Here is a 20,653-nt window from a genome sequence, read left to right on the forward strand (position 1 = left end):
TCAGATTGCTGCCAAAGCAGAATGTGTGGGCTCAACACATATTGACCTGACGACCGACTAGCCAGAGCATGCCACGACTGCTGAGGATGACCCCATGGACCTGTATGCTTCCCCCTCTGCATGCATTAGACGTCCAAGACGGTGCGATGGACGAATGAGGCCGGGCCGGAGCCGGCGGGGTTCAGGCTTGGGCGACTAGCACTTGCATAAACTGTATAACGCAGATGAACACTTGCTTCTGGCAGAGACCTTCCGGGCACCGAAGGAAATTGGCTCATGGCCGGCATTTTGGCGAAGGTATACACAACGACTGGCTGACGGTTCCCATGTGTGCACCCCGCGCCGAAGAGCTCGACAAGAACGGGGCGTAGGGGCGCAAAGGCGAAATAGCACAGCGTCGCATTGCTATCGTGCCCGCTTCGATCGTCGCTAGCGGTGCATCCAAATATACGGGGTTGAGTGTCGTAGACGCAACCCTGGAGACGAACAGATCGTGGTAGGGCAAGTATCGTGGCAACCGACGACCGAGTATTGACATATGCATGGTCAGATGCAGCACGATGCCATATCCTTCCACATTGGTCTGGTCGTTGATGCACTATGATTCTTGTCATCCCCGCAAATGCATGCGATGTGGCATCCGTCGCTTCTTCATTCGAACCGTTCGCGCGGAGTGCAATGCGCAGAGCCTCCTTCCTAGCGAGGCGAGGCAGTTCTGTCTGGTGCGCAAGACGGGATGACGGGACAAAGGGACGGAACTTGACAGAGCCCTCCATGATGCAAGGAGCTGCACCATATCGACCGGTTCATCTCATGAACAAATGCGCACCACCAGGAGTGGGCGAGATGCTTTTGCATGTGGTGACAATTGGCTGGCGAAGCAGATCGGCGCAAACATCATCTGTCCCCATGCTAGGAGAAGCAGGCTGTCGAAACTCGAATGCTTTGTCGACCCGCGCGACATGGTCGATAGAGATGCACGGTACGATTACGTGGGGATGGGAGGTTCGCGAAAGAATGAACGGAGGTGCTCTATTGCGGATGCTGCTGGCTTATGAAGGTCGAGAATGAACCTTGGGAGGAGCGAGGGACGGGCAGTAACCTGACCAGAATCAGGCATCCATTCCTGGTCCTGAATTTCGCCGGGAAGGCAGGAGGCAGCCCGCCTCCATCGACTCCTGCCTTCTATTTCGACGAGATACTGGATGCAGGAACCTCAGTAAGGTGACCGGCCCCCTCCCATCTCGCAGTGTCTCAACACACCGAGACCACCCTGGCCCCGGCAATGGATCGGACGGGAAAGTGTGGAGATTTCGTTGCACCGTTTTCGGGTTTGCTAGTTTTCTTACCTAATCGGCAGCCACGAAAGCCTACCGGCTCACCACCATCTCGCCTTGACTTCCAGTCGCGGCACCCGCTTCATGGCTACCGATGCCGCCTTCGCCAGACACGGGCCACACAAGCCGCCCAAGTCGGCCCCAGGCCCCCGGACGGCACGGCAGGTCGACCCCGGCCGTGTACACTCTGCATTAGTGGACAGGCCGATCCCAGCCGCTGTTCTGGCCTGCGTGCCTCCCCCCTTCACCCCCACGATACGATGCCCTGGCAATTAAGAGGATCAGGACATTCTGACTGGTTGACCGAAAATAAGGCCTGGACGTCCAGATCCTTGGGTCCGGGGAAGCGACCCTTCATTCAGTGAGCACGGTGCATCGGCCGATGACCATGTGTACACAACTTCTTTGCTTTGGTGCAGCATTGCAATTCGGAACGACGAAGCCAAGCCACTGAATACTTTACTTGTACAGGAGTTCTCATATCGAGATATTCGTTATTTCATTGTGGCTCCGTTACCAGACGTGGTAACACTCGAGTAACACTCGAGAGCCTTCCCTGCCCCAAAACCATTTAAAGATAACCCATAATGGGCCATTCCACCATTGAACGCCGCGGCCCGAGATACAACAGAAACAACGAATACCCTAAGAAGACTCATCCTCCTCCTGGTCGGCCTTCAGTAGGACTAATTAGCTTCAGCACAACACATCAAGGGAGGTGCATGAGGGTGTCTTACGTTGTAGGCCTGCTTCTCGTCCTCGTAGCGCTTCTTGTCGGCGGCAGCCTTGGCCTCGTACGGGGCGCGCTGCTTGTCGTTGAGGGCCTTCCAGCGCTCACCGAGGATCTTGCCGACCTGTCCGAACGAGATACCGGGGTTCTCCTCACGGACGTTCTCACGCTGCTCGTTGGCGAAGAACATGTAGGCGGAGAGGCCACGCTTGGGGGCGTTGGGGTCTGGATCAGTGTTAGACATAATCTGGTGAGTAGAGCAGAAACTGCGGCACTACGCCGTTAGGCTTCGCGAGAGCATGATTGACGGCCGAGAACATCCGTTGGGCAGTCTTTCAAATGCCTTGGAAATGTTCAAGGCCGTGGTGACCCAGCACTCGAGTAACCCGTCGACGAGACCGCGGTCGACTGAACGGGAGAAAGAGATAAACGTACCCTTCTTGCCGCGCTTCTTCTCGACCTTGCCGGCCGCGCCACGCTTGGTTGCTGCCTTGGGCATGTTGTCTATGAGAAAGCGATTAGTTTGACTGAATGGCAGGAACTTGGCAGATGCAGCGTGTTTTCAAAAGAAAGTGGGTTGGATGTTGCGCAGGGTTGGTGGCATTGCGCCGCGCACTGGGCAAGGCAGCGTTGCGCGATGGTGCGGATCCCTAGGCGCGGGTGGTGATGGGTCGCAAGTGCAATTGCGGTCGGCAACGCGCGATAATTGAGATTTGAAGCTCAAAGTCGTGGTAAAGAGATCGTGAAGCATACCTGAGCGGGGTTTTGAGAGATTGAGAGGGTGTTGTGGAATTCGGGGTCTGACGCGTCAAGCTCCGTTAGCTGTCAAGCTTCCTTTGGGTGAAGTTGAGGAAGATGGTTGAGGTGCGAAGAAAGATCGCGGAGGGGGATGCACGCTCCAAAGTCCGCCAGAAAGCCACAGGATTTTGACTTTGAGCAAAAGTAAAGATGCGCAATATAATTGCCAAAATAACTTTGGGCGTTGGCAGATATTGAGGGTATTGGATATGGGCGTGATGCTGAGGTGCAATGTGGATTGGGAGTGCGATAAGTACTCACAAGGTGCGCAGAGGCTGGTTGTATGTGTGTATTGCGAGAGAGTGGTTTGTATGGGAGGAGGATTTGGGTGGGAGATTTGTATGGGAAAAAGAAGAGGGAGGAAAACGTATGGGGGAGGGCCAAGCAGCCTTTTTACTATGGGGGAGTGATTGTGCGGCAGCAACGCGCCTTTCGCACTTGTTTTTGCTGGGAAGCCTGGGACTCTGCGGTCGACTGCGACTGGGGGGGGTAAGGACGAGGGGTGGCACTGTGGGAAGGGGAAGGGGAAGGGGGTCACCTTGGTCTTGCTTGGTCTGGCGGCCTTGGGCTGGGCTAGTTCTGGCTGCTGAATGGGTGCAGCAGGCGAAAACTGGACTGCGCACTGGCGCACTGGGCAAAGGACTCTAGCAGCCGGGAGAAAATACTGGGAGGTGTGACTGGGCACACGCGGAAAAGGAGGAGCGAAAGGCAGGAGAGAGGAGAAGGACCGTGGAAACAGCAAGAGCAGGATGGGTGGGCGCGGCTTCCCTCCCTGAACTGTGAGGGCGAGGACTGACGCGGGCGGGAGGTAAGGTGGAAGACCAGCCAGAGGAGTCCAGAGTCCCCTTCCCTTCCTTCCCCCATCCTCCACCACCCATTTTACCCATCACCCCCTCCAGCAAGTAGGTGCAAGTGCAAGCAAGTCAGTCTACCTGCCGTGCCAGTACCTACTGTCTACATAGTAAAAGCGCGCAGTATCCGTCAGGAAGGCACGGTATGGTGGGAAGGTGCGGGTAGTGTGTCATGTACCTCCCGGCAGACAAGACCAGGGAAGGTACCTCCCGTTCCTTCCACCTACCCTTCCTTTCCTACCTTACCCCTTCCTCCTACCGTCAGGGAAAGGCGGGGGACCGTCAATCAGCTTGCTGCTGCTTTTGCGCCATGTATCGTCTGGCCTTGGCTAGTACGGGAAGGGACCTTGCGCCTACCTCTGCTTGGTACGCGGTGTGTGCCCGCACGCAACCAGTACGGATACGTTGCGTAGGTTGGCCACACCAGACATGGCATGGCCTGGCGTGGGCACGCGCAGAGAGAGGTGAGAGGACGTATGTAGGACGCAGGCAGAGACAACGAAATCGGCAGTCGCAGTGAGAAGCGGTAATGGGAGAGCAACAGCAAGAGCGACGGCAGCCGGGCACTGGCAAGTGGCAGCTGTGCCTGTGCCTGTGCCGCCTCACCTTCCTTCCTTGCCTTGCTTTGCTTGCTACCTTACCTACCTTACTGCCAGGTGCGTTGCGTGCGTTGCGTCCGTTGCCTTGCCTCACGTCGCCGCCATCTTCCACTTTTCTTTCCGTCCCGTCTTTCCTGCCCATCCATTTGTACCTGACCTTATCCTCTCCTCGCCTCCCCCCTCGCACCTGGCACCTCCTTGCTCTCCTGCCGCGTTCTATTGCCAGTCGCTGCTATAAATGTGTGGTACTGTACAGGTACATAGTGCGCGCGAAACTCCGCACCAAAGTACTGTACTTGCGCTTTGTACCTCCCGCCTCGGACTGGTTTTCGCACTGGCTACTTTGTCGCGCCTTCCCTTTGCCTCCGGCCAATGTACCTATCTTTTCTCTCCATGTCTGTCCGTCCGTCTGCCAGGCATCCCGCCTTCCTTGCGCGCAACACCGGCCTTTCGACGTGCTTTTTATTTTCCCTCACTTTCAAATCCGGATTCTGGCTGGCTGGCTGGCTGGCTGGCTGGTTCAGTGTTCTGCCATTGACCCCACCTGCCGCCGCCTTCCGTCACCTGCACTGCGCTGCACCTGGCACAAACCACAATATTCCATCCACACAGACCATCCTAGGTAGCTTTCACTTCCAGTTCCAGCTCCTTGAGCTCCGATTCCCATCCCGCAGCCCGCAGCCACCGGACAGTCTTTTCAATTTTGCGCTCCCGTCATTTCAGTGTTTTCCTGGTCTCGTCCGATCCACTTTGTTGTGGATGAGGAGCTGTTGCATCGCTGGCTCTGAGTCGTTGGCATGCGAACATGTTGCGTATGCGTAGGAAGGTCCTCGCAGACACGGACAACTTTGCCTGGAGGCTTCGTTTGCGCGTACGGTTCCAGGTCGTCCACTCCACTTACACGGATCAGCACCCGCGATTTCTTTGGCCGTCACTCACAATTCTTGCTCTTCGCTCCTCTGCATCACTTAAAACAGCCGGCTCCTCTCTCGCAACCCGGACACAATGCCCAGAAATTTCTGCGCCAGTCCATGTTACTTGCACCCTCCTCTACGGATACCTCACCTGGTCGAGTTGCAGTCCAGCTCCCTCCCTCAACCAAGCAAGCCATGGACCATACCATGGCAGCGTACCGTACGGATTCCCTCACCTCTTGTTGCGGATACGGACACGTCCAGGCCGAAAGCACGCGCAGTGACACGCCTACCACCACTGACCGAACCAGGACTCGGCCAGGCATAATCATTTCCTCTTCTTCACCGGCGCTAAGGCTGCCCCCCTACCGCCAATTGGCTTGCTGATAGGCAGGTTGGCCCAGCTTGCAAGTCGCCTTGCCGCCGCAGGTCCCTTGCTCCTAGACGAAGGGAAATCAGCATAGTCCGCGTCGCGCAGGCGACGGGACTCGGAGGTGATTGCCAGGAGCCAGAAATCAATAATCAGCAACAGGCTTCGCCTCAGACCCTGCTGTACCGTCCCCTCCACACTCAGCCCTCGTCCCTTCTCACTGTACTGGGACAAGGTCATTCGGCTAATGTGAGCAGTGTCTTCCTGGCACTCGACGAGACTGCATCTGATGTGTTAAAATTTTGGGACTGCGTCACTTACAAAGACCCTATCAACGCAAACTTTGAATACGACAGACCGCACGTATACAACAAGAGGACCAGATTTGTTCCTATCTGCTGGGGTTGTGGATGCTTGTGACCTCATGCTTAGAGGCTTTCTCCATTTAGCGTCATCTGTCGACAAGCTTCGCAGCATCCGGATATCCTCACCAAAAAAACACCAAGACCTACTACTACTACCAACTAGCTTGAGCTGGTCTGGTGTGTGAGGTGAGGAAACAGATGGGGCACCACCTCTGGGTACTCTTGGATGACTGCAAAGTCGTCGCGTTGGAGACGACACACCCTGCGCGCACACACTGTGTCTGGACGTCGCTGCGCAATCTCGCCCACACTAAAACACCACTCGACACACTTTGTCCATTCCCCCTCCTTCAAGTGGCTTGTCCTATCATCATCACACCAACTAATGAGACCGTCTGCCAAAGCACACCAAGCCCACCAGTACTTCAGCGCAGAGTTCTCGACAAACGCTCCATGCCAGGCTTGACCTGGGTTGCAAATCCACGCGGTTAGACAGGATACATACTGCTACTCCAGTAGTGGCTGTCCCGTGCAGCCCAAACTGCAACAACATTAGCTGACTTCCGGCGAGGTTCCTACCTTACATCGGCGCATCCACACCGCGGTTCAACGCGACTTGACGAGACCTCGAAACCTTCCGCCCGCGACATGAGCAGCAATAGCACCAGCCTCGTGCAACACAAGGCGGCTCCCAGCTGCTTGTCACCATTGACGACACAATCCTAGCTACTTTCACCGTGTTGCAAAGGCACACTGCCTCGATCCAGCAGGGAAACAGACATTTTCTCTATGGTCGTACGGATACACTCGACTGTTTGACGAGACGGCATCAAGTGCAGCCATGTACTGCTGCACCGAACAGACTGCGCTGCGTTGCTCAGGGAGATGCGACGTTGGGACGACCGGGAGGCCATAATGACTGACTGATCACTGATGGGGATCACTTGAGATGGCCGAAACAAAACTCGGGTACTTTATTCATGCATACGCCCCATGTATCGTCATACGAGATTGCCATGTACCGCTACATGGCGCGAAGTACCGCGAAACTGGTCCACCACGACCGGAATCAGCTTGGGCGATTGCGCCCAATCACTCTCGCCCCCAGCTGACGGTACTCTCTGGGCTCCCCAGCCTCCCCTGTGCTTCAACAACTGCTGCTCTTTCCCCTCTTCCTCTTCAAACCCAGAGGCCAGTCTGTAGCACGTGCTGGAATCATACGGATGCTAACAATAGACGATACAGACTGATTGACCACCTTAGGCAATCCCTGGTCACCCACTGGCCTCGACAACTGAATGAATGCTACGGATGCTCATGCGTCCAAGCTGCTACTTCAGAGACAACAAGGCGAATCAGATCAAGCGGTAGCATCGCCGGCCTATCAAGCTATCAGCTACGGATGAGGGCGCTGCGTGCTCAGCTTCTCTGGAGCTTTATCAATCAATGTACATGCAACAGAACGCCGAGGTCGTCGGCGCACCTCGCTGTATTTCGGCCTCGTCTCTGTGCCTCCGCCTAAGCTCCTCAGTTGGGGGTACGGCGAAGCAGCCAGGCAGTGCAACGCTCTCGGCAGTGAGAGAAGAGTGGGAATACTTTGTTATGCGCAGAAATGTGCGGGCGTCATGTGTACCCTCGAGGCGCCATGCTGGGTAATGCCTGCAACCGCGGTCAGAGAGACCCCTCTACAATGCACACTGCCAATGCAGGCGGCTTCTGCAACTTCACAGGCCGGCACAGCACTTTGCCATGGCTCATGGCCAGACAGGCCATGTCTGCCAGGAGCACGACGGTTCCGCACATTCCAGACAGCCCGCCGGGCCCAGCCATTTTGCTTTTGCTCGCTTGTTCCCTGTTTGGCTGGCACCAAAGAGAGGGCCCTGGTAATGGGATAGGCGGCGCGCTGGCCAGCAAAGTGCGCAAAGTACTCGCGACCTGCAGCGGATACACGGTGCCAGGCAATTTCGCTGGGCTAGTCACCTTTTGCTTTGCTGATACTGTGCTGTACCTGATGCTCCCCCAGCAAAATTTCGCCCTCCCTGAGGACACTCTCCTCTCCCACACACACCCCCTCCCAAACCATACGGCGGTACACTGTCAGTCGCCTTGCCCACTCTCACGACCTGACCTGCACGCGAAGTAAGGTAAGGTACATGTTGCAGTGTAAGCCAACGCCAATCAGCTCCACTCCCTCCGAGCTGATCTGGTCTGCAAAGACAGAGCTTGACTGACGGGGAGCTTTGCCCTCCCCCGAACCTCTGCGGTCTGTGGTTTCCTCGCCTGCTCCCTCTCTTTCTTTTACTCCCTCCGTTGACTTTGTGGATGACCCCAAACCTTCCGCAACGTCTTCTGAGAGGATATCGCGTGCTTCCCCTCAGTGGCGCGCTGGCTTGCACCGACGCATGCATTGGGCTATTTGCAATCAGATAACTTAGAATTCTTATTGGGAGACCTTGTACCGGCAGAGCTTCCACGTGCGCATTTGGGTCGCTCAAAATTTCTTCATACAACAAGATCGCGACATCTTCAATGCTATCATCCAAGGCACTGGTTGGCGGCGGACCATGACTCACGTGACTATTCACGGTGGTCATAGCGCCTGGGTCCCGCTAAGCCTTGTCAAGCTTCCTCCGAGCTTCTGAGTGGTGAGATTGTGTGGAGGCGGCAGGGGCCGAACATGAGTTTGGGAAACGAAAAGGCCAAAAGTGCCGGTGCCGCGCAGTCGGAGGCGAGGCACGACTGATCGATCGTGCGCAGGGCAGGGCGAGCACCGTGATCTAGGGTCCTCTGTCTGCCCTGCTGTTAGAAAGAAGCAATTGTAGCCGTGAGATCTCCTAGGGTCCCGTACGGTCCGTACCTGCATAGGTCAGGTACTGTGCATCTGGCGATCGTAGACAACGGATCAGAGCCGACTCCGGTCCACCTTGGCCACGTCCTTACGAACCCAATTTGGCCTCGGGCAATGGAGCAGCGTGTTTCTGTCTTGAAGTAACGAAAATCGGAACGTCCGCGATACGTCGGGCCCAGGCCACTTGTCTGAACCGACTCCACTAATGCTGCTGCCAGCGTGAGATGTCGCGTCAATATTCATTTCGATGAGAGGCTGCCAGCCAGAGAGAACCACTGCCGATTGACAGGCTCTGCATCGATCAGTCATCCTCAGGATCCAGCACCATCTCTCTTAACTCCTCGTCCCTCGCCCAATCAACACCGCTCCCGGCCACGACGGCACTCGCAGTCCCTTTCATGACCTTCCACCGCTGTCTGCTCGCTTTCAACTCGGCCTGTAAGCTTGCCATCTGGGCCTGCACGGCCGGATCGTCGGTCTCGCCGGCCTTCCTCCTCTCAGCCTCCTCCGCTAATCGGAGCACCTCGGCGGTGAGTTCGACGTTGCGCCGGCCGACACGGAGGCTCTCGGCCTCGACGTCAGTGAGTTTGTCGAGAGTCGTGCGGATCTCATTAGATGTCTGCGCGAGGGCGACGGACGAGGTATCGCGGGAGTTGATGTGCGGTAAAAGGTCCCTTGGGTGTGTTAGTGGTGGGATTGACAGATTCCATACCAAGGGAAGAACAGCAAATAAACGAAATGAAGCCCGAGTGAAGGAGATTCCGAGTGCGGGAGTAAGCTTACACTTCAATGGGCGTGGCTTTTGTGCTTCCATGCACAGCTTTGAGGATGGGGTTGGCGGTCATGACGCTATCCGTAATATCGTTCCTCAAGAGCCATCCAGCACGCGCCTTGGCCGCGTCCTCCTGCGCTTTTCGCACGTCATCTTGGCTGTCTGGCGCCGAAGAATCTGGTTCGTCATGTGAGAAAATGATATCCAGAAGCATAGACTAAATGGGGAAGAAGTACCTGGTCTGTAACTCTGTTGCGCTCTGACGAGGGCAATCTTCACCTCGAGGTCGCGCAGCTCATCGTAGAGCTCCAGAACGCGCTGCTCATCTTTGGATAAAAGGTAGGGCGGCACCTCGTCTTCCTGTTTTGACGTTGAGGTCGCCTGGGTTTGAGGCTCATCCATGTTCGTCGGTGTGCGTGTCTGGCATCGGGCTGGGGAATGCGGACCCTCCTCGTTGACTGCTTCCGTGGAGTGAGCCCGAATATCGTCCGCCCGCGTTCGGAACGCGGTACGCGACTCTTAGCTTGAACTCGCCCGAAATCACAAGATCCGGCGGGGATGGATTGGCGCTGGGATTGCAAGTCCGGAGCCGAGAACGTGGCAGTGTGGCTGGTGCATCGTTCCTGGCTTGCCTGTGATTTTTCTTATCGGGCGAGTCAGCCGCGATTATTAGGTTATCTGTGGCTGGAGTGAGCCTTTCCCCAGACCACCCAATCAAATGACAACAAGGATCACGAGGCGACATCACGCTACGCCCACCAAGGTTTTTAGCGGGTTTGCAGCCTGCACGAGCTCCGGGCGCCTCAGCGGTCATCTTTTTTGGAAGCCCGGCGGGACGAACGCTCGCGCCTTTGCAACAACCGCTGCGTCCCGCATCCTTCCCACCGACCGGCGCCCCCAACGACGAGGACGACAACAAGACGACGAACCTCTGTTGTCCTCGCGTACCGCAACAGCAGTTCGAAACGCAACGTTCGAAGACAAGCTAGACGGGCCACGAGAGTCTTCGTCAACAAACCCCGAGACCGAGCGGCGGGCCAGCTATCGCAGCTGAGGCCGGGAGATGCTCCGGGATGGCGACGCAGGTGTTGATTGCCCATACGGGCCAGCGCCTGCAGGTAGACACAACGCAGTTTGCCGCGTAGGATATCTTCTTTCTGTTGCGGGGCAATGTTTTGGGAGACTGACTCTCTGGTTTTAGGCTCGATGAGCTGAAGGCGTGGATTGCGAGGAGCACGTGGATTCCGGCGCATCAGGTCGTCGCTTTGACTTCCCAAGGACGGGCGGTGAAGTTGCAGACACTGCATCAAGAGGTAACGGGCTTCAAAGGTTCGAAGGCGAGGAGCGCAAGCTGACAACCCTCCAGACAGAGATCTACGTCTACGACATCCGGATATCCTCACCGACGTCCCCCGGTGGACCCTCTCCCAAGTCCGAAGTGCCCCTCCCGAAACGCTACACCGTCCCCAACGCCCCGAACTACATCGGCGACATCCGCGTGCTGTCCGAATGGCAGGCTCTCTATAAGGAAAGACAGGCCTGGGCCCTCGGCATCGTGGGTGACTCTGCGCGCCTGGCCGCAGAGGTGCAGGACCGCTATGGCGAGATGGATGTCATGATCAAGTGCCTCGATGCGGCGGTGACCAATCTCGAGATTAGTGTCAAGCAGATCGACCCGAAGTACACGGAGCTCAAGAAGTGGGTGGAGCCGTCGATGGGCGAGTTCGGGCAGCTGGCGGGGAGCTGGGAGCGGTGTCTGGAGGTTGCGCGCAGCGTGCCCATCTCGGCCGCAATGGTGCGCTTCATGACCTCGCGCGACCTCAAGAAGAAGCAGGCCACGCTCGAGGACCTGATCGATCTCGACACGGCAAGGAAGTCCGGCAAGCTGGCGCCGACGTTGCTGAAGAAGTTCAGCGCCAAGGCGGCAGACCTCGACAAGACGGCCGACAAGATGTACGCCGGGGTGGAGCGGCTCTTTGGGGAGTTTGACAATCTTGTTGGCCGGTCTTCCTTGGCTCGAAGCGGGGAGGCGGCACAACTGCTTCAGGATATCGAGGCTGTGGCTAAGAAGATAGAAACGGACTACAGCACGATGCTGGAGTACGCCGACACCCAGACGAACGTCCTCCAGGCCTCGCGTACGGCGGAGAACCACACGTCGCGTCTGATTCCGAGCCTGAAGAAGCGCGCTGCAGAGATGGCTGACATGCTGCACTACGCCACAGAGGCGCGCAACACCATCGCAGCGGATTCTATCGATTTCATGCGGAACATTACTGAGATTACATCGATGCATAGCAGCGTTAAGAATCAAATTACGGTCTTGAACCAGGCCGAGGACGTCATGACGACGTTTGACTACCTGCGGCTCATCAACCAGCTGCCTTACATGTATGCCTCCTTCGCTTCGGAGGCGATCCGTCGCCGGGAGTGGTCAGACAAGATCAAGACGGACTCATCGACTCTGGCCAACGAGATGGCTCTGTTTCAGGACGAGGAATCGAAGAGGCGAAGAAAGTGGCACAAGATGGTGGGCAGCATGTATGGCCGCGACAACTTGGAAGCCAACATTCTTGGTCTGGAGGTCAACTTGCTGGGAGAGGAGGAGCCTTGGCCCAGTATGGTGAAGCGCGACCTCGAGGAATTCCTGGAACACCTCCAGAGACAGCAGGCTGAGGTGGCAATCATCGAGGACGTGACGAAGCTTGTCAATGAGCTGAGCAACCCTACGAAGCAGCAGTCAAAGAGGTTGAAGGCATTCAAGAACGGGAGTGTCCACGAGGCTGCCCTTGGGCGTAGTGGCCTGATGATTCGTGGAGACGACGACTTGAACCATACGCTTCGAGATGACAACACTAAACTCCAGAACAAGCTCAAGACCGCAGAAAGTCGGGTGCGCAGGTTAGAGGACTTGCTTCATAGGCAGAGCCAGGCCTCTTCTCGCCCTGGCATCGGTGGACTGTTCGGTCACGAGAGGAACGATTCTACGAACTCTGTCAGGTCTGTACCACCGGAAGACAGCCGCCGCGCAGCTGGCAACTCTGAAGCCCTTCTGCAGAAGATTCAGCAGCTCGAGAATGAGCTCAATGCCGAGAAGGAGAAGGCAGCCGCCTTCGAGAAGGATCTCACTGCCCGGACGACGGAGCACAACGAAGTCTTGGGTCGGGTGGACGAGGCAAAATCCCAGGTGGAGGCGGCTAGGGCTCAGATGGAGGAGGCCAACGCCACCAAGAAGGAGCTACTCGAGAACATGGAGGCGCTGCAGAAGGAGTTCGTCATAGAGAGGAAGTCGTTCGAAAACGAGATCAAGGGACTTAAGGCGCGCCTTGAGGAGACCGAGGACGACATCGAGAACTTTGGCGAGTCTAGGGAGAATGAGAAGGCCACCTACATCGAGCGGATGCACGAGATGGAGGCTGAGATCGATCGCCTGCAAAAGGATCAGAAGGATGACTCACTCAAGACTCAGGGCCAGGTTGACTTCCTCCGCAATGAGGCGCGTCTGCAAAGGGAGCAGAACGAGGCTCTCGAAAAGCAGCTTCAGAGCGCGAACGACGAAGCCAAGAAGCTGACCAAGAGCCTGGGCTCTGCTCAAGAGACGGTCGACACGCAGCTCAAGGCTCTTCGCGACATTCATGATCAACTCTCGCCGAACGACGATACCACCGAAGACCTCAATGATCTGATCGAAGCACTCGTGTATAAGGCTACTGATGTTGCTGCCAAGTTGAAGACCCTGGACAACGACAAGTCGATTCTGAAGGCCGACCTCGAACAGGCCGAAGAGCATGTCAAGAGTCTGAAGACGGAGATGACCGAGACTAAGGAGAAGCTCGCGGCCGAGGAAGAGACCTCAAGACATCTCAAGGAGAACCTGGACGGTGAGAAAGCCAGAGTTGCTGCTCTTGAACAAGAGGCCGCCGAGAGCCGAGAGCAGCTTGACCAGCTGCGGGCCAAGATTGCTGACGGCGAGACGGGCTCGGAGAGTTTGCGGAAGAAGCTTGACGAGGAAGAAGAGCGCATCACCTCCATCAAAGAGGAGCTTGCCTCCAGACAGTCTCAAGTAGGCAGCCTGGAGGAGGAGTTGCGCCTCTACAAAGAGAAGCTACAGGCCTCCCAGGCTAAGCTTACGACCGTCACTGGCCACTTCGACACCAGGTCAGAGAAGACCAAGGACTTGACGCAGCGTCTGTACTCTCACAACGATCGCCTGTGTCGACTGCTGGAGCGACTCGGATTCTCAGTCACCCGTCAAGAATCTACAATGACTATTCAGAAGGTCCCGAGATCCGAGAGGGGAACCATGAGCCAGATCCACAACGTCAACGACTCCTCCGACCCAAGCCAGTCTACGATACGCCGCTCTGGCATGCTCACCAGTCGCACCCTGGCCGATAGCACCGACCTGGACCTGTTGTACTGGATGAATGGCAGCGATGCCGATTTCGAGTCCGAGAAATACGAAGCCTTCATGACCAAGCTGGGCAGCTTCGACATGGACTTGTTCGCTGAGACAGTTTACAGGCGTGTCAAGGACGTTGAGCACCTCGCTCGTAAGCTCCAGCGCGACGCGCGTGCCTACAGAGAGAAGGCACACACGCTGCAGAGGGATTCCCACGAGAAGATTGCGTTCAAGCACTTCAAAGAGGGCGATCTTGCTCTCTTCCTGCCTACTAGGAACCAGACAGCCGGCGCCTGGGCCGCGTTCAACGTCGGCTTCCCCCACTACTTCCTGCGCGAGACCGACGCTCACCGACTTCGCTCTCGCGAGTGGCTCGTCGCTCGCATTACGCGTATCCAAGAACGCGTCGTGGACCTCTCCAAGAGCTTGACGAGGCCGGCCGAGACCGACTCCGTCAACGGCGAAGATGACGACAACCCTTTCCAGCTGTCAGACGGCTTGAGGTGGTATCTCATCGACGCTCACGAAGACAAGCCGGGTGCGCCTGCGACGCCTGGTCTGGGCAAGTCGACGATAGCGACAAACAACGTCGAGGCTATGGCCGACATGCACACCCACGCACAGGCGAATGGCAAGGACAAGCACAGGATCAGCGTCAATAGCATTGAGGGTGTCAGCAAGGCGCTTAACAGAAGTCTGGAGAGTCGTCGGAGCAGTTCTAACTCGAAGAAGGCCATCCCCTTCGCTGTCGGCGCTGGGGGAGCTGCTTTGCTCAAAGGCAACGCCCTGGGCAGCGAGACCAACTCTCTCCGCGCCGTGGCACCGGAGACACCCACGGGCACCAGCCCGCCGCAAGGGGGACTGGCAGGACCGTCGTCGAATGGACAAGACCAAGGGCAGGCTTCAGCCAGCTCGCCGCAGACCGAGGGCCCGTCCGAGGAGAGGCCCAGGTCGCCCGAGGTACGAAACATGATCGATTCCCTCGTTGGACCGTGAAAATCGCAGCTCCCTCGCTGATACCCGTTCCGCTCTTTGCGCGGCGGTTAGAAAGCCAGATCCCCTCAGAGACTCCGTCGCCAGATGAGCAGGGAGAGTTCGAGCCCGACGAAGAGGAGCGTGGTCTGGGATTCGCTGTGGAGCGTTGACCTGAGCTTCGAAAGCGGCGGAGTGAGTCCGACGAAGCGGCGGTAGGCGCCCCAACAAGACGTAACATCTTCAACTCATAGGAAGTTGCCCCGTTATGGGGGTTTCGTAGTCGGCGTCATCATGATGCTTCCCGGAGTTCTTTTGGTTTATATCATGTACTGGTACCTCTTTTCTTCCATGCATTCATACGACAGAGAGGGAAAAAAACAAAGGAATGGGATTGGAATGGAGACATTGGGGGGTTCTTTATGTTTACTACTAGCTCTTTCTCTCTTTGCGTTCTGCTTTTGGTTTTACCCACCGTTCATACCCGCGCTTTGCGAGAGACTGTCACGGAGTATGGGAGCACCGTCCCTTGGAGAATTTTGTTTTGGGCTGTGGGTTTTTTTTTTAGAAGCGGATGGTGAACAGCGGAGAGAAAGATTGTGCGGGCTTGTGGTTTCGTTTTTCTTTTCCCTGGGTCAGTTTGCATGGCGTGCCTGGGATAGAGGCGCCTTTTAGAGAAATATATCATTAGTTGCACTGTTATTTGATGCTATGTTCTCTGCGTGTGATGTGTCAACTCTGGGTTTATTACATGAGAAAACCCTATGCCTCGACAGTTTCCCATATCAAGACCGTGCATTTCGCCAAGCTTCACTGAACACAAAAGAGGCGTAAACAAAGGCTATTGTGCCTTGTCTGATGGACATGGGAATCGGAGTTGGTTCTTCCCTCAACAAAGCCCATTTGAACATCGTTGAGTTTGGCATGGCAATGACAAAAGTGTTCATTGTGTTGCAGTTATGAAGCTCTTTTACAACCTGCCCTGTACAAAGTGGATAATCAATCTCCAAAGAGTAAGTAGATAATGGTCAGAAAGATGTCTTCTCATCCATCCGATCAAGACAGAAAGCATAAAAGATGCAGGAAGAAAACTATGTCTCATGATGAATTCGGCATTTCCACCCCGAGTAGTAACTTATCCAAACCTCCAGTACCGTTTCAAAATCTAAGCATTCCAAAATGGCCAACGCCATCAACTTCGCAAACCCACCAGGGGCACGTTGGATAGAACGGCGGCTTCCCACGGTCACGAAGATCCTAGGATGCAAGCCCGACAACGGCGACGTCCAGCTGGCTTACAGAATTCTAGGTCTTCACTCAACAACAGCCCGCCCGACCGGCTACCGCCCGAAGCCGAAATTGTTCACACACTGGTGCAATAAGGTTCTCAGCCGCATATGGCGTGACGAACAGAATGTAACTGAGATAGACATCATCCCGGGCGACGTCCCTCAGAAACGCGTCATCGAGGCAAACAAGCGCGTCCTTTCGGCCATACACACGATAGCTGGTATCCGACGCCCAGGTCACCCGTGTTGGTCACCCAACACCAAGGTCCGAATTCAGCCGTGGCAATCTAATAACCATATACTGACAAATTGGGACTTGCCACAAGACATCACCTCGGCTACTTGGTCACAAAGTGTTGAAGTTCCCCTGAGCGTGAACCAGTTTAACGCCCATTACGCGCGTGCAGACGTGGCACAGCTGGCGCGTGACCGGCCTAGGAAGGGGAAGACGTGGCTGCCCACAGCTTTCATGGTCTTGGATGCGAAGGAACGTGAGGACGAGGATATCTTTGACGACTTGGCTTGCTACGGCTTCGAGGCCAAGCCGCATTTCATGCATCCTCAGGACAAGCCTGTTGGCTCGAAGGATAATCTGGAGTACAAGTTTTGGGCAGGACCCACGCCGAAAAACGAGAATAGCTTGTGGTATGCGCTGGCGTAAGTTGAATCTTTCCCTGATCTGTCGTTCGCAGAAAACAAATGAGACACCGATACTGACGATAAGAACCTCGCAAGTTGCTGGTCGAGCACAATCCCACGAAGGCAAAGGACATTAAGTGTCTTGCCGCAAAATGGTTCTTCGACATGACGTATGAACATCCCAATACGGGCGCTCATCATGCTGTCCGTCGGGCAAAACGCTTTCGCATGTACAGCCAACTTCTCGCCGACTCGGCCAGATGCGCCGACCCAGACGACGAAGAGATTTGGGGCAAGATGAGCATGTTCCGCGCCCTCTGTAGCAACAGGCCAGATGCCGGAATGCCCAAAGAGGCCGGCTACCACGAGATGTTGCACATGTTGGCGGACTTCTTCCACACTGAGATCATCACGTTTACCCGGCCGAACCGCACAAAGTTCAAGCTGAGAGATGACGATGTTAAGGACATTGATACACAAACCCTTGACGCGGAGTTTGTATATGAGATGAGGGTGTATGGCGAAACACCTCAGGGGGCCGATCCCACCTTCGGGTTTCGAAAAAGGAAACAGATTCTTCTGGTCACGGATTCGTGCTTGAGATACTTTCAGCCGGTGATGCGTGTTGTACCAACGACGTACAAGGAGGACGAAATTGACGAGAGTGCTCTCCCGGTACACCTCGACACCACGGCGTTTGACAAATGGGAACGCCACTCGCCCATGCCCTGGTGGCCCGGATTCCAGCGTAACGAAGACAACACGGGCTGGACGGGCGACTGGGACGACCCGCAGCTCCGGCCGGGGCTCCGCCTCTACCCAGCATCTTCGGTGTTTGATCCCCCGGTAATCTCGCACACGTTGTCGCCCTGGAGCTCTGCCATTGCTCTACAACTACTTGAAAGCCCATACGAAGTGATGGAGAACCTGAGCGGAGGACTATGGCTCCCATGGAAACCTTGGTTCGAGGGCGACGAGGACTGCGACTTGTGGAACATGATTCAGCCGGAGAGACTAAGGCTTTCGTGGAGACATCCAGAGGCTCCACAACAAAGGCCTGATCGACGTATAGCGCTAAGCGACAATCGAGCACGCATTGGGCCGAAGACCCCGAAGTACACGTCGAAGAGACGGCTCGAGTTGGTAGATGGCGTGAAGGAGGCATTTTTGGATAAGCCGAACATGGGTGAGTCTGAGATTGGTTGGATGAAGGTTGTCACTACAGAGGGCGAGAATCGGGAGCCGTACTGGCACAGGGTCAAGCGAAGGAGGACGTGATGAGTCTGCAGGGAATGATGTTGGGACAGTCTGGCATTTGGGGGAATTTGTTTCATACGGGGTGCTGTCCGTTTCATAGACTGTCCTTCAAATAGTCCGGCGTACTGTTTACTGTTGATTTTCAGCGAACGAAAAATGGCTTATTCAAGTAACTAATTGTCGAGATTTACGCGATGAAGTATATATTTGTTTAACACAGTCACTGTGGCTGAAAGAAAAGGGATGATTTTGGGTTCTGATATAACTAAGTTCTCCTCCGCGAGCACCTCTCGAATGTAAATATCGGCCAGACGAAAGTTCGCCCCGCCAGTGGACTCTGGACACGGCGAAAGGTTTAGTGACCGATATACCGTCGTACTCAAGGCCGAGACAACCTCAGAATGGACAAGGAGTGGGACCGCCCAGATATCTATGCCAATAAGCGATTCTCAAGCGGGATTTTCGACAGTTGACCGCGCGACACCGGACGCATTATGTGCCGCCAAAGGTCGTTCTAACGTATATAAGTTGGAGGGCTTTTTCTCACCCGCAGACGCAAGAGATCATTTCATATTTGGAGACCGTCAGGCAGCATAGACCCATGCCAAAGGACTGAATCAAATGGTATTCGCTCCGTTTGTACAACATTATCTGTTACACTATTGATTCCCAAAGAATGGACTAGACGCGATCGTCGTTCTGTCTGACCTCCGTCACCTCATCTTCGGATCCATCTTCAGGATCCGTGATGCCAGTCATCTTGGAGACGATTACGGCAGCAAAAAGGTCGCCAGACACATTGGTTGCAGTCCTAAATCTGTCGATGAACCAGTCCACGGCTACAACTACTCCGTCTAGGGTTAAGGTTAGCAAAGTATCCGCAGAAAGGAAGAGAATATGACATACACATGCCGCTAGGCGGGATGCCGACACTCGAGGAGATCATGACGGTCAGGACGAGGGAAGAGCTAGGGATAGGGGTAGTGCCGATGGACGCCAGAGTCGAAAGCAAGAGAATGATGATGTAGTCTGCGGCATTGAGAACATGGCCTTGTGTCTGCGCGAGAAACACGACGACGATTGGGAAATAAATCGCCGTGCCGTCCATGTTGATCAAACACCCGAGGGGCACTGCAAATTTAGCAATGGTGTTGGGGACCTTGGCCTTTTCGCGGACGCATTTCATTGTCAATGGGAGTGTAGCGGCGGACGACGCAGTTCCCCAGGCGGTCAACCAAGCTGGAGAGCATGAGAACCACAAGGTGTAGGGGTTCATGCGAGTAAAGGCAAAGAATATAAGGGGCAGAACCACGAATAGGTGGATGAACATCGAGCTAATGGAGCCGCCCATCAGGATGCCGAGGTTGACACCGATGTCGTTGATATCGAGCTTGAACATATTCGGAAGAATAACTGGCTCACGTTAGTTTGGTAGGTTCGAAGCCAAGCTTTCAAGGAAGGATTCTACTGACGGAAGAATATGGCGATAGGGGCCAGAGAGATCAAAAATGAGATGACAACGAGGATAATGGCCTCGATCTCTCTGCAAGCCTTCATGAGAGATGATCTTCCATCGCGGTCATCGATGAGATATCCTACAACCACCGCAGATACCAGAACGGCAAGAAGGTGATCGGAGGCGAGAGCATTGACCACGTTCGCCGGTACGAGAGAGTTGAAGAGTTCGGTCACGGTGGCTGGAATATCCTGCTCCTGACGTTCGTCGTATGTTTCCTGGTCCTTTTCGGACATCCCGTCAACGGCGATAGACTCTGCTGAAGCCACGGTCATCAAGCGAGCCCAGACCTGGGAGGTCATGATGATGGAGTGGACGATTGCGACGATGGTGGTCAGGACGTAGTAGCCGATTGTCCATTTTGCCAGCTTTGCGCCGCCGTGGCTGATCTCCTTGAGCTTCTGCACTGCGAGGATCATTGCCGTCACAATCATTGGTAGGACTAGCGTCGTGTTAGTTGCTGACATGCACACGACTAATTTACCAAGGGCAAAAGGAAGACCCAAGGATCAATTAAGGACGGACATTGAACGAAACTTACCAACAGCCTTTAGAGCCCTCAACCAGAGATTACCGGGGATGATGAGGATCGTGGTCGCAGCGTCGGGAATATCAGGGTGAGCGCTCTTGACGCCGAGACCGATACCCACTGCAAGGGCGGCAGCGATGATGATCTGGATGGCAGAGCCAGGCTCGATGATCGGATGCCACCAAGGATTCTTCTTCTCGACAGACTGCCCTGAGGCGACCGAGGTCTGCTGCTGCACCTGGTCCATGGAGGAGTTCTCCGGGACCGACTTGTTGGCCGCACCCATCTCTGTCTTCTCCATCCTGAGTCGACTATGAGGAACAGTGATTGAAGATGCTTATCGTCGGTTGTTGGCGGGTTCCTCAGGAGTCAGGACTTCAGAGACGAGCCGGTATAAGTTCGACACCGCACTGAGGGAAAGGACGAGGGGAAAGGGAATGTATTCCCAAGACCCTGATCGGCGGC

General features: G+C 55.4%; 5 protein-coding genes across 5 annotated transcripts; 2 read left to right on the forward strand and 3 right to left on the reverse strand.

Annotated features, from left to right (window-relative positions):
• Window positions 1-1,982: 1,982 nt before the first annotated feature.
• On the reverse strand, window positions 1,983-2,566 carry NHP1 (High mobility group nhp1; the record flags this gene model as incomplete). Its single annotated transcript, XM_053181019.1, has 3 exons — window positions 1,983-2,012; window positions 2,075-2,292; window positions 2,503-2,566. The coding sequence occupies 3 exons, from the start codon at window positions 2,564-2,566 to the stop codon at window positions 1,983-1,985; spliced, it is 312 nt and encodes a 103-aa protein (XP_053035035.1).
• Window positions 2,567-9,113: 6,547 nt separating this feature from the next.
• Window positions 9,114-9,986, reverse strand: COL26b_008256 (uncharacterized protein; the record flags this gene model as incomplete). Its single annotated transcript, XM_053181020.1, has 3 exons — window positions 9,114-9,486; window positions 9,596-9,761; window positions 9,821-9,986. The coding sequence occupies 3 exons, from the start codon at window positions 9,984-9,986 to the stop codon at window positions 9,114-9,116; spliced, it is 705 nt and encodes a 234-aa protein (XP_053035036.1).
• Window positions 9,987-10,657: 671 nt separating this feature from the next.
• Window positions 10,658-14,982, forward strand: COL26b_008257 (uncharacterized protein; the record flags this gene model as incomplete). The annotated part of the gene is made up of 2 exons (XM_053181021.1): window positions 10,658-10,725; window positions 10,896-14,982. The coding sequence occupies 2 exons, from the start codon at window positions 10,658-10,660 to the stop codon at window positions 14,980-14,982; spliced, it is 4,155 nt and encodes a 1,384-aa protein (XP_053035037.1).
• A 1,155-nt stretch (window positions 14,983-16,137) lies between these two features.
• Window positions 16,138-18,164, forward strand: COL26b_008258 (uncharacterized protein; the record flags this gene model as incomplete). Its single annotated transcript, XM_053181022.1, has 3 exons — window positions 16,138-16,492; window positions 16,574-16,904; window positions 17,123-18,164. 3 exons carry the CDS (start codon window positions 16,138-16,140, stop codon window positions 18,162-18,164), a joined length of 1,728 nt encoding a protein of 575 aa, XP_053035038.1.
• Window positions 18,165-18,824: 660 nt separating this feature from the next.
• On the reverse strand, window positions 18,825-20,489 carry COL26b_008259 (uncharacterized protein; the record flags this gene model as incomplete). The annotated part of the gene is made up of 4 exons (XM_053181023.1): window positions 18,825-18,997; window positions 19,050-19,556; window positions 19,616-20,065; window positions 20,201-20,489. The coding sequence occupies 4 exons, from the start codon at window positions 20,487-20,489 to the stop codon at window positions 18,825-18,827; spliced, it is 1,419 nt and encodes a 472-aa protein (XP_053035039.1).
• Window positions 20,490-20,653: the final 164 nt, after the last annotated feature.

Source organism: Colletotrichum chrysophilum (genome assembly GCF_026319265.1).
Source record: "Colletotrichum chrysophilum strain AFK26 chromosome Unknown scaffold_71, whole genome shotgun sequence".
NCBI classification, from domain to species: domain Eukaryota; kingdom Fungi; phylum Ascomycota; class Sordariomycetes; order Glomerellales; family Glomerellaceae; genus Colletotrichum; species Colletotrichum chrysophilum.